Source organism: Echinops telfairi, unplaced genomic scaffold, assembly GCF_000313985.2.
Source record: "Echinops telfairi isolate 266 unplaced genomic scaffold, ASM31398v2 ScPeMD7_7406;HRSCAF=8444, whole genome shotgun sequence".
In the NCBI taxonomy this organism is placed as follows: domain Eukaryota; kingdom Metazoa; phylum Chordata; class Mammalia; order Afrosoricida; family Tenrecidae; genus Echinops; species Echinops telfairi.
Window position 1 is genome coordinate 724818 of NW_022111306.1, and position 18887 is coordinate 743704.

Consider the following 18887-nt stretch of genomic DNA (forward strand, 5'->3'; position numbering starts at 1 on the left):
GATCTATACCTGAAAAATAATGAAGCGGGACCTATACCTCACACCATGTGTAAAAACGAATTCAAAATGGATTAAAGACTTAAACATAGCCCTAAAGACCAGCAATGAAAAACAAGGCATAAATCCACTATCAAACATATTAAGAAATACATTATAAAAGGTAAAATGGAGAACTGGGACCTTCGAAAGATACGACATATGAGCATATCAAAAGAGTAAAAAAGAGAATGAACTGGGGGAAATATTTAGCGACTTTATATCAGATGTGCTAATTTCAAAAATGTATAATAAACTGAAAAAACTTAAGAAAAATACAAATGACCCAATCAAAATTAGGGATAAGACCTGATAGATGATATGCTGAAGATGACATCCAGACAGCCAACGATCATATGAAGAAATGCTTGGGTGCCTTAGCCATGAGAGAAATGCAAATTAAAACAACAGTGAGATACCACCTCCCCCTGACACTCCTAGCAAAATTTAAATAATAATAAATGCTCTTTGGAATGTGCATACATTGCTAGTGAGATTGTAGAATTGTAGAATCACTATGTAAATCACTACAGTACTTCCTTAAGCAAATGCAAATACAGATCCCTTATGATCCTGCAATCCTTACTTGATATATACCTTAAAGAAATAAATTACAAATCATGAAAAGACATGTGCACATTTATGTTTATTGCAGCAATTCCCATAAGAGCAAAAGGCTGGAAACAATCAAAAACCCTAATTATAGAGGGATGGGTAAACAAACTATTGTGCATTCATGAAATGGACTATTATGCATCCTTAAACAATAACTCATCTGGTAAACACCTTAAGACATGGACAAAATATGAGAACATTATGCTCAATAAAGTTAGTCAATGTCATAAAGATAAATAATTTATGGCACCATTATCATAAAGAAAAACAAGAAATTGTTTTCGTACTAAAGGACAAGAGCAAAGACTTTAACAAAGCCTGGATCCATGAGAGGAAATGGAGGAGGAGGAAGAGGAAATTAAGGAGGGAGGGAGTTGGGAAAGGGGCGGGGAGAGGACAACAAAGAACGAAAAAGAACCCCATAGATGGGAGGAGTGTTTTAATGAAATACTGTCACTGATTTGATTGGATAAGCTGTGCGACTGCACAGAATATCGTTTTATTTGTGTATGTCTCACAAAGGGGAAATACTGAAAAAACTCCATATATATATATGTATACGCATATACATATGAAGAAATATTTTTTGTAAGAGAGAGAGAAGGGAGTGCTCTTCCCTAGTTGGGGCTGTTCATGGCGGTTCCGGGATCTCCAACAATTTTCCCCGCTTGTGGTACCGAGACCATCGCCGCGGAGGCAGCAGAGCCTGAGGTCTTTGCTGGTGTGAAATGACTGAGTACAAACTGGTGGTGGTTGGAGCAGGTGGTGTTGGGAAAAGTGCTCTGACAATCCAGCTAATCCAGACCCACTTTGTAGACGAGTATGACCCCACGATAGAGGATTCATACTGAAAGCAGGTGGTTATAGATGGTGAAACCTGTCTGTTGGACATATTGGACACAGAGGGACAAGAGGAGTACAGTGCCATGAGGGACCAGTACATGAGGACAGGCGAAGGCTTTCTCTGTGTGTTTGCCCTCAACAATAACAAATCATTGCAGATATTAACCTCTACAGGGAGCAGATTAAACGAGTAAAAGACTCAGATGATATACCTATGATGCTGGTAGGAAACAAGTGTGATTTACCAACGAGGACAGTTGACACAAAACAAGCGCATGAACTGGCCAAAAGCTATGGGATTCCGTTCATTGAAACCTCAGCCAAGACCTGGCAGGGGGTTGAAGGTGCCTTTTACACACTGGTACGAGAAACTCGTCAGTACTGAATGAAAAACGCAATAGCAGTGATGATGGGACTCAAGGTTGTATGGGGTTGCCATGTGTGCTGGTGTAACAAGATTCTTAGTAAGTTCTATCAGAAAAGAGCCACTCTCAAGCTGCACTGACACCTGGTCCTGACTTCCTTGGAGGAGGGTCCCTATTGCTGTCCTCAGTCTCACCAAGAAGCACCTGTATTTCCCACCTCTTCGTATATCAGTAAAATCAGTCTCACCAAGAAGCACCTGTATTTCCCACCTCTTCGTATATCAGTAAAATCAGTCTCACCAAGAAGCACCTGTATTTCCCACCGCTTAGTATATCAGTGAAATGTCCTCAGAGTGTAACCACCTCCTCACGAGGCTGTCTGCCCAGAGAAATGCCCAGTATTGCCCCTCCCGGGGCTTTCCCCCCTCGCACACATACACCTCTGCCAGCCCAGGTTTGTCATCGGAACAGCAATTCCTGCTCCGAAACAGAAGCGGACTGTAGAACAGACACGCAGTTCTGTTGAAAACTGTCTCGAGCTCTAAAGTAAGCAGCTGCTGGTGGGTTGTTTTTTGGTTTTGTTTTGATGTCTTTCCTTTTGCTGTTGAACTTGGAACTATGTTGGTTTTGGGAGAAATGTCACAAATTACTATTTGCAGAGAATGTAGTTAATGTTGCTATTTAGTTTGTTTGTAATGTCACTGGCTATATTCTGTTCCTGGTATCTGCTCTGTATTCATAAACACAAATATGAATACTGACCTTTGAGTCTATCCTAGTCTGCTTAACTGGACATAATTAAATCAAACTCGGACAGTGAAGTGCCTTTTTCTCAGAAGTGTGTAGACATCCCTGAGAACACTTCAGTGGTGTCGATGTCTGAAAAAACCATTATGTCTGATAATGGATTGTCGGAGATATTCTGACCTTTGAGGAGAAGCTATACCTGTCTAATAGTACATGCCATTTCTTACACATATGAACTTGGTTTTCCAGAGCTATATTTTTGGGTTGTCCCAAGGAGAAAGATGAAACTGGAAATAATGAGTAGTTTCACTGATTTTTCTTACCTCATCTCCACACTATTGACATGGGATTTGTTTCTTGGAGTTTACCCAGAGCCCAATACCCAGTGTCCTTCCATTCGTATTCAAATGTGGGTCATGTCAGAGAGTATTGTAGAAATCTCTGTTTAATAGCTATCATTGATGATCTCCCATCCTCAAAACGAGCCAGTTAGCATCACACAGTGAAGTGCTTTTACATTTGCGCTTTGTGTAACAACAGCCAGTTTTGCCAGGTGCCTGCTGCTGGTGACCCTGCAAGGGGAAAAAGGTCAATTAGCAGCAGTTTTCACCATGACTGGAAACACTTGGTTAGAGCCTGAGGAGGATCCCTTTGGAGAAATCTTGAGAAAAGTATTGCCTTTTTTTTTTAAGCTACTTATAACAAAATTAAACCAATGTTTTCTCGTTAAGCTTTATTTCTTTTAAGGAGGGTGCCTTGAACCCAAAGTAGAACCTCTTTTTTTTGGGGGGGGGGGGCTTGTTTTTCCTTTAAACATAATGTCTTGAAGGATTTAAAAGAGGACTTTTGTTAATTAGTCTCTGTGTACCAGACAGCCAGAACTGGTGTGTTAAAAAGTAGTGTTTGAATGGAAATTGAAAAGAATAGAAAATAGAATTCATCATTCATGACAAGGATTTGGAAGCTTGGCTTTACTATTTGCAGATACTACCCTGGTAATTCTAATGAAAGTAGCTGTGATAGAAGAATCATTGCAGAATGGCGAATTTCAGCTCTTTAATATCGAATGCGTACTGAAGATCACCCTCTGCTAGTGTGCATTTCCCTGACCAGCATTCCCCGCCAGGGAGAGCCCTGTACCATGCCCAGGAAACCTGGAGGTTTGTGCTTCACTGCCAAGCCAGGAGCTTTCCCAGCAGTCACCACCTGGGAAGAGTTCCTCTGCTGCTGGCTGGCTGTCCGTTTGCAACACTGCTCTGTACCTTCTCTGAGCTAAGCGCCTCCCCCTGGACTCATCTTGGGTGTCTGTGTGCCTGACAGTATGACCCTTTCCCTAAAACTTCTATTCACTTTCATGTTTATGAGGGGGGTGGGGGAGGGAAAATAGTTACTCATCTCAGGCAATGTACCTATAGTTTTCTTGAGTACATTCTAAGAACAGACATATTTAGATGGGGCCAACACTGGTCCTGAAAATGTTCCTCACTTCCTAAGAAGTTAAACTTAGGTATGAGTTTTTGTACAATACAGCAGCAAACTCACAGAACAGATTTTTCAAAGAACAACTGAATTACTTCTGTTACGGTGATATCAGCTATAGTTTTTAGGACGTTTGTGAGTACAAGGATCTCTGGTGGCACACTGAGTATGCATTGGGCTATTGACCACATGGTCGGTAGTTCAAAACCACCAGCTGCTCCACAGGAGAATGATGAGGCTTTCTAGTCCCGGAAGTGGTTAAAGTCCTGTAAACCCACAGGGCAGTTCTGTCCTGCCCTGTAGGTTCACTGTGAGTTGGATTTGACTCAGTGACAGTGAGTTTGGGGTTTTTGTTTTGGAATTTGTGAGTGCTGAAAATCTAATTTACCTCAAAATCTGAAATTATTTTTCCTCAAATTAAGTGCCTGCCCAGCTGGCATACATTATATATTCCTTTAGGTTTGCATTTTTTTAATGTTGCAAGTTCAAGAGTAAAAGTAAGATGTGTCTAAAGGGTACCATGCATTATCTGTCAATGAAATCTGTTTAGGGATCAAAACAGCTTACTGTAGAATGTTTCTATAAAAGATACTTAATATACACACTTTATGAGTAATAGTAAGATTAGTCACAATTTTATTTTATTGGGCACCATCCTTTTAAAGTGTGCTGGGAATTATTTTGTTTGGGCTGGAAAACAAGGACAGAGAAACACTTTAGAGGAAAATTTCCCCCATTTTATAATTTGTGAATATAATCATATTTTGCTTCATATTTACTGTTATACATTCCTAAGCTGGCAGCTGTTACCCAGACCTCACCACTCCTTTTCAGCCACAGGCCCCCCCCCCCTCAAAAAAGGTGCATTGTGTCTTCATTTCTGCTAACATTGTAAGAACCAAGGATAATTAGGAGAAATATTTTATTTGGGTGCTTTCTATAAGTATGAGAATATAATTTTCATACATTAGTTTTCATCCTTTCTCTCTCTTAGCAGTCTCACATGCCACAACATTATTTTAAGGTATGTACTCTCTATGAGTAACTTGTTTTAAAGTGTTTGTTCTCTTTATCAGAGTAGTTACAAGTTGTTCAAAGTATAAATGCCTGAGTACTGACTTACGAAACAATGGTGAGCTCTTCTAGAGGGAAAGGGGGGTCTTGATGGAAGTTGTCTGGCATATTAATGTGCCTCCACGTATTAGTAAAAATGCAAATTGTGCAAGTCTGCTGTTGAATTGGAAACATGGCATCATTGACCCTAAATAAAAGGACTGATATTTCCACTTTTATTGTAAATTAAATCGTCTAATTTTTAAAAATTTGCTTAGATGTTTTTCATGTTAAATAACTTTAAAAAATAAAAACTGGAAGCACGAGAGAGAGAGAGAGAGAGAGAGAGAGAGAGAGAGCGAGCAAGAGAAGAAAGGTCACAGCTTTAAAGCTCTCCTGATCCCTTACTCATGAGATCTACACACTGGTCTCAGTGACGATCAAATGAGGGGAAAATTGAAGCTGACTTGGATTCTCTTGTGACATACATGTTGGTTTCAAATATGCACTTTAAAAAATACATAGCCGTAAACATCTACTAATACTGGGATGTGGATCATGTGAAGTATGACTCTTAGAAAATTGTAAATAATCAAAAAAATTGAATGCGCAAATATTGATATGCTAAGCATTCGTGAGTTGAAATGGACTGATTAGCCATTTCAAATGAGAAAACAATAAATGTGCATGGTTTACCATGCTGAGAATGACAAATTCTAAAGGAATGGTGTTGCATTTCTCATCGAGGGAAGGGGAAAAAAAGGCAAACTGTCTTTAAATAAAATGCTGCTTGTGATAGAATATCTATGCACCTACATGAAAGACCAGATAATATAGCGACTATAATTCTATTTTATACCCCAACCTCTAGCTTCAGTATGAAATTGATCAAACATACATTCAAAGTGCATTGATCATTGTTGGTGGGAATGCCAAAGTTGAAAACAAAGAGGAAGTATCAGTAGTTAGAAAATATGACCTCAGTGATAGAAATGAAGGTAGAAATAACATGGCAGAATTTGGGAAAACCAGTACCTTCTTCATTGTAGGTAACTTTTTCAACCAGAGAAAAGTGACATAGGAATCAAATGGACTACATTTGTATGAAAGGCTCAATATCATCATCCAGGAGCTGACTGGGGGACAGACCATCAATGGTGCAGGTGTATGTCTAGGTTGAAGCTGAATAAAACAAAAATTCACAAGAGCCAAATGCAACCTTGAGTATATCCCACATTAATTTACAAACCATTTAATAACAGATTTGAGACTTTGAATACTAATAACTAAATACCAGACAAATTTTGGGTTGACATCATCATCATACATTAGTAAAGTAAAATGTTATCAAAGAGACAGTAAATAAAGAAAAGACCACAGTGGATGCAAGATGAGTCTTTTGAAACTTGCTCATGAATGTTGAGTTGCTAAAGCAAATGGAAAAAATAATGATGTAAAAGAGCTGAATGGAAAAAAATTAGCAGCAGCTCAAGAAGACAAAGTAAAGAATTATAATGAAATGTGCAAAGACTTGGAGCCGGAAAATCAAAAGGGGAGAACATATTCAACCTACGTGAAGCTGAGAGAGCTGAAGAAAACATTCACACTGAGAGTTGCAAGACTGAAGGCTTCTGAAGGTAGAATACGAAATCGTGCAGGAAGCATCAAAAGAAGATGGAAGGAGTGCCAGAGTCATGGTACCCAAAAGAGCCGTTCAGTATTCCAAAAGGGACTACATAACCCGGAGCCTGATAGTGTTAGAGGAAAGGTCCAAACTGCACTGACGGCATTACCCAAATCGAAGCTCCCAGAATTGATGGAATACAAGTTGAAATGTTTCCACAATCTGATGGATCACTGGAAGCACCCAGTGGTCTATGCCAAGAAGTTTGGAAGACAGCTCTGTGACCAACATACTGAAACAGAGCCATATCGGTGTCCATTCCAAAGAAAGGTGACCCAAAAGAATGTGCAAAGTATATAATATTATTAATATCATGTGAGTAAATTTTTCTGAAGGTAATTCAGAAATGTTGACAAGAGAACTCCCAGGAATTCAAGCCAGGTTCAGAAGAGGATGTGGAAAAAGGAGTATCATTGCTGATGTCAGCTGAATCTTGGCTGAAAGGAGAGAATAACCAATAGGTATTTACATGTGTTTTATTGACCATGCAAAGGTATTCAGTGGTGTGGATCATAACGAACTGTGTATAACATTGTTAAGAATGGAAATTTTCAAATACTTCACTGTATTCACGCAGAACCTGAACACACACCAAGACCCAGTTATTCTAGCACAGCGAGGGAACACTGTGTGGTTTAAAATCAAGGAAGGCATGAGCCATGGTTGTATCATTTCACCATATTCATTCTGTGTGCTGAACAAACAATCCAGGAACCTGTACTACGTGAAGAGAACGTGGTATCAGGAAGAGTCACTCACGAGCTGCGCTATGTAGGCGACACAGCCTTGCTTGCTGAAATCCAAGGTGCTTGTAGCGCTTACTGCTGAAGATCAAGGACTGCAGACGCCAGCAGAGAAAACCTGCAACATAAAACAAGAATCCTCACAACTGGGCCTCTAGGCAACATCATGATCTCTGAAGGAAAAAAAATATATCGACAGCAGGGATTTCATTTTACTGGGGTCACCAGTCAATTCCAACTCATAACAGCCCTGTAGCAGAGAATAGAACTGCCCTTTTGTGTTTCCAAGACTTTAAATCATTACAGAAGTGGTATAATGGTTAGGTTTTCTGTTCAACTTGTCTGGGCCAGGAGTCTCAATCATTTGAAGTATTTCTTCATGATGGGCTTTAACATGATACAACCAACTCTATGGTGGGATCTAATACCTCAATCAGCTCTGAGCAGCTGTGGTGGGGTGGAGCCCCTTTGATTGGGTGACAGCCTCAATGTAACGGTATGAAAGCCTCTTTGGGGACCTGGCCTGCTCTTTTTGTTTAAGCAGACTGTGGGAAAGCTTCCCATCAGCTGGATTGAATTCTGCATTCGATTGGTTGGCCTCCTGCCGCTTTGCCTGACAGCCCCGTGAGTCATCAGTGGACTGCCAGTCATGGACTCAGGTGACTTTACATCTACCAGCCTGCGGTCTTCCTGCTTCATCACCCCCCTACCCCCCCACCCCACGCCCCCCAGCAGCATAAGTCAGGAGAAGCCTCTACCTTGCCATTTCTTTCTATAGACACAAACGTAAGCATCACTGGTTTTGCTTCTATAGAGAATCCAGCTGTGCACAAACAGTCTCACCTTTCTCCCACAGAGCAGCCGGGAGCTGCAGCTAGTAGGAGCTCAGTTTATCACCGGTACCATAGACAGGGATACAGAGTCATAAAACCTGGATGAGGGACATGAGCAAGTCTCAATTTTTCTAAGCTTTGGTTTTTTGATCTGTAAAGTAGAAATGATAATGTGTAGTTTACCCATTTATTGGAAACAGGAGGTGATACTATGTATATGAAAGTGATCCACAGATTACACATTGCTATAAAAACCATTGTTGCTATTTTATTTTCTTTTTTAACCCCTTTCATATAATTTTCAGCCTATTTCCCTATGAAGAAGTTCTACAAAAATATGAATATTTCAAGTCAGCATATTTAAATCTAAATCTCAAGTCTGTCACGTTCTGTGGTCTGGCTCAGGTGGTTTAAATTCAATGCATGGAGTATACTCCAAATCATGGGCACTTTGCGTGCAGACTTGAACTGCTCCACAAGGATTCCAAGGCTAGAAATCCTTACATGTTTCTTCTGGGATATAGCTGGTAAGTTGGAACCACAAACTTTTGGTTAGCAGTCAAGCTCTTACCCACTTACCTTTCTAAATCTCAGATCCCTCATCTAGAAAGGGTAAATAAAAAGCCTCTATCCTAGAACTGATACAAGCTTTCGTTTCCCCCCTGCCATCAAGTCAATTCTGACTCACTGAGACCTATAGTGCTTCTTAAACCATAAATCTTTAAAGGAACAGACAACCTCATCTTTCTGTCTTCTAGCTGCAGGTGGGTTTGAACCACAAACGTTAGAGTTGATAGCCCATTGTCTAACCCACGGCACCACTAGAGTTCTTAAGAATTCAGTTACACATATAAACTATTTAGTCCATTGTTTGTTGTGGAGTCCCTGGGTAGGACAAACAATGAACATACTCAATTTCTAACCGAAAAGTTGGCAGTTCTAGTCCTCCCATAGGAATCAAGAAAGAAAGACCTGGTGAAGGTGGGGTAGAAAGGGGGAACCGATTACAAGGATCTACATATAACCTCCTCCCTGGGGGACAGACAACAGAAAAGTGGGTGAAGGGAGATGTCAGACAGTGTAAGACATGACAAAATAATAATTTATAAATTATCAAGGGTTTTAAGGGAGGGGGTGGTGGGGAGGGAGGGGAAAAAATGAGCTGATACCAATGGCTCAAGTAGAAAGCAAATGTTTTGAGAATGATGATGGCAACAAATGTACAAACATGCTTGACACGATGGATGGATGGATGGATGGATGGATGGATGGATGGATGGATGGATGGATGGATTGTGATAAGAGTTGTACGAGCCCCCAGTAAAATGATTTAAAAGAAAAAAAAAGAAAGACCTGGTGATTGACAGCCATAAAATCATCTACTTTTCACTCTGGGATCACAGTTATCTTACCATACCTTAGATTGGAATCGACCCAGCAGGTACCAGGTTGGGTTTTGGTTTCGGGGGGATTTTTGTTTTATTTGTATGTGTGTTTTATTGTAGTAAGTTCTCTGTGCGATGGCCTCAACAAAACTTATTTGACAAAAAACAATTCATATCTAAAAATTCTAATTCACTATTTAGTCTATTTGCAAACGTAAGGATTGTAATCTCTTAAATGATACTTCTATTATTTATTTCCTGCCTTTATAATTATGTGTAATACTATTAGTTTAGAAGATTAATTACTGGGATTTTTTCTTTTTTCTGTTTTTTTTTAAGCTTCTCTGAAAGTAACACATTGTACAACTAATTAAATTATGTTTGCATGTTTATGAGTTAATTATCAAGTTGTATGGAAAATCCTGATTTTACTCCCAAATTTAATCAAGACTAAAAAAATTATATATACACATAAAACTAGGCCCTTGGAGAGTCCGCATAGTTTACACTCTACTAGTCACTGAAAAGTGCATTTAGATTCACCCTGATGCGCCAGGAAGAACATTCCCGCGGATCACTTTCCATAGAGAAAACACTAGGGCGCTCTCCTGCTCTGCCCCCCGGGGCATCAGAATCAACTCAGTTGCACTCGACAGCAACACTGTTTTATGCACAGTCATCTGCATGGGACAAAACAAACCCTTGTGAGGGGATCATTTCCCACTCAGGGTGGCCTACAGAATAGAGAAGAGCTGCTCCTTCGTGTTTCTAGACTGTACATCTCTGTGGGCGAAGATTGTCTCATTTTTCCCTCTAGAGTGGCTGATGTGCTTGACACGTTGACCTTGTGGTCAGGAGACCAACATTAATGGACTGCCCCACCAGGGCTCCCTGTACGTATGTTAAGGAGCTTTAAAGAATGTGTAGAAATATTCTATTTTATTTTAATACTATTTTTCCACACTTTAAAAAACTTTCATATACACAAGCTCATGTATCAATTGAATATATGTGCCATTTTATATTTACAAAGTTCTAGTTGAGAGTTTTGGTTCTTAACTCTTTGAAATAAAGGTGGATTTAGTATTATAGGGAAACATTTATCTTTGTTGTCCTCTGCTTCCCTGTCCTATAGTTTATTGTTGCCCTTCCCTGAGGGAAAATGGGAAGACCAACCCAAGAACTTACAAAAAGAATATTGATCAGGTACTAGAAATTAGAGCCTGAAGTACCAGGTTCACAACTCACCAGGTAAACAAAGCCGAGGAGCTCAGGCTAAGTCAGGAGGTTTGAAGTCGCTAACACCAGAAGCAAAAGAAGTTGCAAAATAGGCAAACTAAGGAATGAATGAATGAGTGAGTGTAAAGAATGAAAGTGGAACATTGGTAACAGATTATCTCAACACCTGCATTTGCTGCTAGTGACCATCTTAAATTTAGGGTCTACCAGAGACAGGCCATTTTAAGACCAAACATTGTTCTTAATGTTCCATCTTACTGGGTTTAATAGTACATACTTAAAAACAAAGCGATCGTGTCTGCAGGACCAAGTTTACATCAGACTTCACGGAATAGACACTAAACATGCTCTAAATTAACCCAAATCAATTGTTAAAAGATTTTCTTAGGAGGCAGAGTCGATAAGACCCTGGCTGTTTTGTGAAACACGTACACAATTGATTGAATTAAAATGGGTCATCTTTTCTCCCCAGTCGACACTAGGCCACCTTTTGTTGTGCCCTTTTGTACTTTAATTGGACACATTTTAGAGTTTCAGGACCTGTTTTGTTCTAAATATGTGAATACTTATTTTTTCTCCTTTTAAATAAGAAGTGCCAGAGATTCAAAGTTAAATCTGTATCCCCTGCCACTAGCAAGAAAAGGACTGTTTGGTTCTAACATGATTGTGCTCTGATTTCCCAGTTTCCCAGGAGAGTTTTCCAGTGTGCTCTGCATTCACTTCTCCTAGCAGTTGCGTCACGTAGTAGAATATCATCGAGTCTCCTGCTCCCTCTCCCCAAGTGAAATTTCAACAACAGAGAACAATACCCTGAATTCTGGGCCCTGCCAGAAATTCCCCTCACATTTCTTAAAGCCTTTTTACTATAGAGTGTTACAGGCCATGACTTAAAAGAGAGAGTCCTTTCTCTCTCTGGCTCCTCTTCTTCAACCTCAAGGAAATTGGTCCTCCCAGTTGGTATTTCTAGAGGGCAATTTTCAAAAAGTATTATTTAATTTATTTATTATTACTCACTGAAATTATTAACCAATTCAACAAAATTTACTAACCAAAATTACTAACCAGCTGAGTGTTTGCAAATAGCAGCCTTTTGCCTCTGGAAGTTTAAAAAGCTTAAAGTTTAAAAGCAGAGCTGAGCTTACTGTGCCCTTTGAATAGTAATTTAACTGGTTTTTCTTTTATTTCACCCTAAAAATGTCTAATGAGATCTTCATCTAAACATACAAAAAGTACTTTCCATATATGGGCAAAAACAGGCTGATAAACTCATGGTGATGCCTTGAATTGTAAAGCACTCATGTTTTACTTCTTTCAATAAACCTGCATTGGGGCTCCAGTCTGTTGTGGATCGAGCTGTGCTCCCCAAAATGTGGGTCAACTTGGATAAACTATGATTATTAATATTATTATCTATTATGTAATCTTATATGATTATCCTATGTGTTGCAACCTCATAATGTTAAAGAGGAAGGATACAATCTACAGGATAGAGCTGCATCTTAAATTGATCTCTTCTGATATATAAAAGAGTTTGCACAATCTAGCAGAAATCAGGGGAGCTGACTACCATCAAGAAAGAGCCACGAGTAAGACACATCCTTTGGACTCTGGGTCCCTGTACTGAGAACCTTTCCCCAAGGGATGATTGCTACCTAGACATACAGAGATCTTCAAGGAGCCAGGAAGCTGAAGCTGAAGGAGACTGGGACCTTCCTCCGTAGCGGGCACAATGAGGAAGCTTCCCCTGGAGCAGACGCTCTGGATTCAGACTTTTAAACTGGGAGAAAATAAATGTGTTTGTTCAAGTTATCCTCTTGTACTTCTGTTATAGCTGAAACAGGTTCTAAATGTCAAGGTGCAGGTTGAGATGCTGTTTTTTGTGGAAGGATTTTGCCATAAATAGTCCATACGATATGCATTTTTAAATCCAGATAAAGGATGAGGGAATTGTATGAAATTTTGTCTTTCCTCCAAAGGCACAAGATAAGAACCAGCAATATCAGTTCCCAAACAGTGTCCAGCTCCCCGAGGTGGCAAGGAAATTGTCAACCGTTTAGTGCTTGGCCTCTTTTGTTGAGTGTAAACTGCGAGCTGATGTGAGGAAGATGGTTTTCAACTATTTTACCTCAAGCCTGCACGTTACACCAGTCTCATCTGCGAGAGGGCCAAAGCAAAGAGAAAGTGACTCATGGTAAACGGTGTTGTTGATGACTATGAGGAACGCAGTGTGAAGCCCTGGAGAGAAATGACCTGTGACATCTCCTTTTAGACCCTAAAGGGAGAGGTGAGGACAGGCGTCGTTGTCCACAGGTTTGCTCGTGTGTGAGGTTAAAGCTGGGAACGCCTGTACATGTTCCTGTCAGTTGTCACTGAGAAGAACTAGTTGGGAAGGTCCTCCTTCTTCTAAGAGATTCACGGGAGAATTATTAGAGTTTGAGGGAAGTTGTGACTTTTTGGAATGTCAACTGTGAAAGTAAACAAAGTCATTGATGAGGGGTGTGAAGAAGTTTCCTAAAAGCTGTAAGAATCCAGGGTAGGTTGAATGCTATGACTGTGTTTTTTGCTAATGTCCTTAGTTGGGTTATTTCTCCAGCAGTTCTATTTAGCCTGTATGTGGCAAGGAAGAAATACAGTTAGGAGCAGTCAAGCATGACGGTTTGTAGGGTTGGCTATAATTTTTCTTTAAAAAACACAGCTATCTTTCATTGAGTCTATTCTGACTCCAATGGCCCTGTAGGACAGGGTAGAACTGCCCCTGTGGGTTTCTGAGACTCACTCTTTACAGGAACAGAAAGCCTCATCTTTCTTCAGAAGAGCAGCTGGTGGTCTTGAACTGCTGACCTTACTGTTAGCAGCCTAACATAGAACCATTATGCCACCAGAGCTCCTTGTGGCTGTACTAGAAAGACACATAGACAGATGTTCTGGCCTTGTAAGCATGGTGAAAGGAATGTACCCCTAAGACAATGAAGTAATGCCATGGAACAAGTGAGGGGTTGGAAGAAAGATGTGTTCAATGTCTGCATGAGGCAGATAAATGCCAAATGGGGATGGGGGTTGAGGGAGAGGAGTGAGGTATCAACTTACGGACTCTGTAAAGAAGTACTAGACCAACGGTCAACACACATTTTTCTGTGAGGCCCAGATAGTAGTGTTTTTGTAAGCCCTATGGTTTCTGTTGCAACTCTTTATCTATGCGGCTGTCGGACAAAAACAGCCATAGAAAGCATATCAACAAAGACGCATGTCTGTGTCCCAATCAAACAATTTACAAAAATAGTAGCTAACCCAGATATATCCCAAGGTGTATAATTTGCTAACGTTTGGTTTACATAGATGATAATCCCAGGGATTGAATTAAGCAATGTGTGGAGGTGAAGACTATTAGAAACCAGGAGGTTAAGATACTATAAAATCAGCAGAATTACTATCAACCGTACAGTTCCTAACATAGCCAAAGAGCACGATCCAACAGCAGTCTTCGCAAGTAGACATGGGACATTCTCTAGGATGGAGAATGCGGCATTATATTCATCCTGCCTGTTCCGTCCCTGGCACAGGCACATGTAGGGGAAGGCACCACAAAAGGCCAGCCCATGAGCTTTTCTACAAGTCACCGTGATCAGGCTCAAATGGACACGCAACAAACCAGAAATTCTTAGCAGTTTTCTCTAGTCGACTCTACACCAGGCTATTTCCTCCGTCCTGTAGATGGACTCTCAGGCCTCTTCACGGTCTTCAGACCTCCACTGCTTCCCTTTCCTTGATCCTTCGCAAATGACTTCCGCTGCACCTTTACAGACTGATGAAAAGGCAGCAGGTCGGAACAGTGCTATCTTCTGAATAGCAAACAGACAACTCTCCAGTCTACTTTTTCACTCTTCAGTTTTAAGGTGCAGCTGTTCCTTACAGTTTCTCTCTGGACTTGCATTCATTCCAATTTCCTGCCCTATCTCAGACCTTTTAAATTAATGCCCTACTTCATTATACAGCCAACATCTAGGTTATTAATATGAGAGCATTCTTTTTTTAGTGTAAGCATAAAAATGTTAAAAACTTTTTTTTAAAAACTAAATTCTTAAGCATTCTGTCTTCTGCAGCTCCTAAATTTTGATATGATGTACCTTCGTTTTTATGTATCTCGAAATATTTTCTAATTTCCCTTGTGTGCCATTGAATCAGTTTGACTCATCGCAGCACATATGATAAAATAGAATTTCCCTCCTGCAATCTCTATGGAAGCATATAACTAGGTCTTTTCTTCTGTTGAGCTATGAAGTGAGTTCAGCCAACCAGCCACTGGATTCATAGTTGGATGCATACCCATGGGTGTCACCAAGACTCCATGCATACATATATAACTAAGAGTTTTGACAGCTAGGTGGGATGAGGAAATGAAGAGACAGGGAAATCGGATGGTGAAACGAGTGTCATGGTCATGAAGCTAGACAAAGGAAAAAGTGAGTGAACAGGAAAGAATTTGAAGAGTCCGTTAACCGGCTCTTCTTAGAGGTGAGTAGAAAGTATAATATACAAAGAAGCACCACCCAGGTAGGCAGTCTGTTGCATGGAGGTGCCTTGGAAGAAAGGCCTAGTGATCTACTTCCAGAAGGTCACAGACTTGAAAACCCTATAAACTCTAACATGGGGTTGAATTGCCATAAGCACACATGGCATTGGGTTGTCAGTAGTCACAATTGACTTGGCCAGCAACTAACAGCAAAAACAATTTATTCCAATACCTGAAACAAAGTAGATGCAACTCTTTCTATGTGTTGAATGACTGCTCTAGGATGTCTTTATTAAGCATGTCGGAAGAAGGGATAAGTGGTCAGAATTGGATATGTAAGGCCGAGTGGATAACGCCCACATGTCTGACATGTAGAGATAGTAGGTTCTCGCTAATTATCAGCCTTTATGGTTGAGTTTTGACCTTTTTATGTGAACTACATATTTTCAGAGAAATAAGTAGAAAGCTAGTTCTCTGCAAATGAGTGAGTTGACCTTTCCCAAACAACCAGGGTTGTTAAACGGAAACTGTTGGGGTTATTATATTTGACCTCTCATGGGCAGAATAAAAAAACAAAATATAGAGCGATTTTCTTTCCTCTCCAAATAAGCCCCGTCTGGTTCTCAAAGCTAGAAGCTTAGGGTATATCTTTCTAATCTTTCTGTAGTGTACTTGCCACAGGGGTAGACAATTGTATATTTACATTGCCAAATCACCTTTGTAAAGAACATTGACCTTTTGATGTTGCGAAATCAGAAATACAGGCAGACCTTGGGGTGTGGTCTACATCCATTCCTAAGTGTGTATTGAAGAATTTGTAGGTAAAGTGGGGCAGAGCAAGCTGTTCTAATTTAGCCTTAGTTTAGTTCGAGAAAAGGCTCCAAGCCATTTCCATGATTGAAAATCTGCAACCACAGCAGGTGAAGGTGATTAGTAGGGGTTGCTTCCAGGAGCCAGTGGCTTTATGCTCAGCTGCCAACTGGAAGGTCGGCAGCTCGGGCTCCCCAGCCATTTTTGCAAGGTAAGATGTGCCAGTGTGTTTCCATGAAACACTAATTCTACTCTGTCCTATAGGATCTCTATGAGTTGGAATCAACTCCTTGTGACTGTATTGGGATGGGCTGGGCTTGGCTTGGTTTGATTAAGGGCTTAGTTCATTTGTTGCAAAATCAAAAAGCCAAAGGCACTGCCATGAGTCTATGCCGACTCATAATAACGCTATAGATTCTATAGTATAGAACATGATAGCCCTGTGTGTTTCCGAGACTGCAACTCTACAGGCATAGTCTTTCTCCCATTTGTTGCAAAGTGAGGACAAGTTCACATAATAGTAAAAGGCAAGGAGGAGTTGTCCTCAAGTGGTAACCCAGGGACTTGGCTGTATTGCCCCTTAATTATTTTTTCTGATGACTTGGCCCTAGTTTTTAGCCAGATTCTCTTCCCACACTCCATAGTATAATCACTTGTACAAAGTAGGTTTTTAATATATCTGTGCTGACTCATCTTTAAATGTAAAATAAGCCGTTTCCTCTAAGGCCCTTCTCTCATTTGCCTGGTAAATTCCTTTTATGACCCAGTTCATCTATTACCTGTGGGTGAGCTTGTACTGTGGTAGCAAACTCCACTGATTTGGGAGACCAAAAGTTTATTTGATGCAGGTTGACTCGAGTTTTTACCTCTAGGATCTCATATCCAAGCCGCCTCTATCTCCACTGGCTTCCAGGTATGCTTCAGCCAGAGAACAGGGAAATCAAAGAAACAAGCTTCCCTCCTCTGTCTTGGCATGCATCTCTTGCCATAGACTAAACCCATGGCCCCAACCTGACTGCGAGTCATGTAGAAAATCTAGAGAAAAGTGGAGCAAGTATATCATGAACAGCAGTTGTCTCTGCGAAAATGATTGTAACTTTCTCTTCTCCTTTTACAGTTACTGCAATGAATGCATGTTGGACCCGGACTGCGGTTTCTGCTACAAGATGAACAAATCAGCCGTCATCGACTCCTCCTGTGTTCCAGTTAATAAAGCATCAACCAATGAAGCCGCCTGGGGCAGGTATGGCATTTGTTATTTACCACAAGAATCTATACCTGCTCCTTACTGATAAAGCCTGGTTAGGGCCCAGGCACAAATCATTATGCTAATAACAGTATTGCACAAACGTGGAGGCTGACCACATCAGACAGACAGAAAAATAGATAGACAGAAGGATGATGGCGTCACTACGTAACTGCCAGATCTAATCAACACATAATTACCAGATCACTGAAAATCATGGCTCACCTGAGCTGATACATAATTTGAACCACCTTAGCCAACATTACGCTTGCCTTGCACCTCAGTATTTGTTACTAACAGGCACACTTCATGGATGTGCCTAAAAGCTATATTTTTTTTACTATTGTAATAAGAAATGTTGGATAACAAGATAGTAAGAAGTAAGAGGAAGATGAGCCTACCTGCCCCTGTAAAGAGTTACAGCCTCAGGAACTCAGTATGTGGTCACTATGAGTCAGAATCCACAGCAGGTTTGGGTTTTGTTTGGTTGTTGTTGTTTTCTAAGAGGGCACTGAGTGTTGAAACAGAGTCTGACATTTAAGGTTACAGTGCAATTGTACTTACAATGGTTCTCCTAAATTACGTAGTTTTTTATAGCAACACTACTTTGCCATCATATACATACCCTGGTGAACATGAGTTGTGAGCCATTGCCACATGTGGTTTTTACCTCCAGAGTGGAAAATAGGCCTGAGATTCAGGCAGTCCAGATTCCAGGCCCATCTCTGGCCTGATATGCTTACAAGAGTTTTGGGTTTTAGTTTAGTTTTTCCAAATCGTACCGAGACATTTGTTCTCCTTGAATTTTCCTATTGTTTAACTACAATAATAATTCCCAAACTACGTTTTAGCAAGCATACATTATTGATATTCTGTAAGAGGCAGAAAATTGTCAAGTCAAAATTAATATCACTTTTAATTTTTTCATGTAGCTTATTTTCCTTAGAATACTTACCTGAACTTTAGTGAAATTAAACAAATAGACATAAAAGTTGAATAATCACTGGTATGTATCTAATCTGGGAAACCATAAACTTTCCACCTTTTCGCAAGGCACATTAGTTTGTAGTAGAAGCATTTATATAAAGCAAGTGTTCCCCACATTGATAAAAATGATTTATCTATAGACACAAAACAGGTGTGAATGTTGCTTAGGATGCGTAATATTTTTGTTTATATCTATTTGTTTATTATATATTTATATATGAGGATGGGGAAATAGATCTACAAGCCTATATTTATAGGTTTAGTATTAAGGTAGCAGAAGGACATTGGGCCTCCACTCAAGTACTCCCTCAA

General features: G+C 40.2%; 1 protein-coding gene and 1 pseudogene across 1 annotated transcript in view; both read left to right on the forward strand.

Annotated features, from left to right (window-relative positions):
* Positions 1-1359: 1359 nt before the first annotated feature.
* LOC105978373 lies at positions 1360-1947 on the forward strand (annotated as a pseudogene).
* Positions 1948-2275: 328 nt separating this feature from the next.
* Positions 2276-18887, forward strand: part of SLC2A13 (solute carrier family 2 member 13) — a 96443-nt gene continuing 79831 nt past the window's right edge. Inside the window, exons 1-2 of the mRNA XM_045296393.1 lie at positions 2276-2405; positions 17460-17585. Of these exons, the coding sequence (XP_045152328.1) occupies positions 17476-17585 (110 nt within the window). The 5' untranslated portion in view covers positions 2276-2405; positions 17460-17475. The remainder of the gene's footprint in view (positions 2406-17459; positions 17586-18887) is intronic.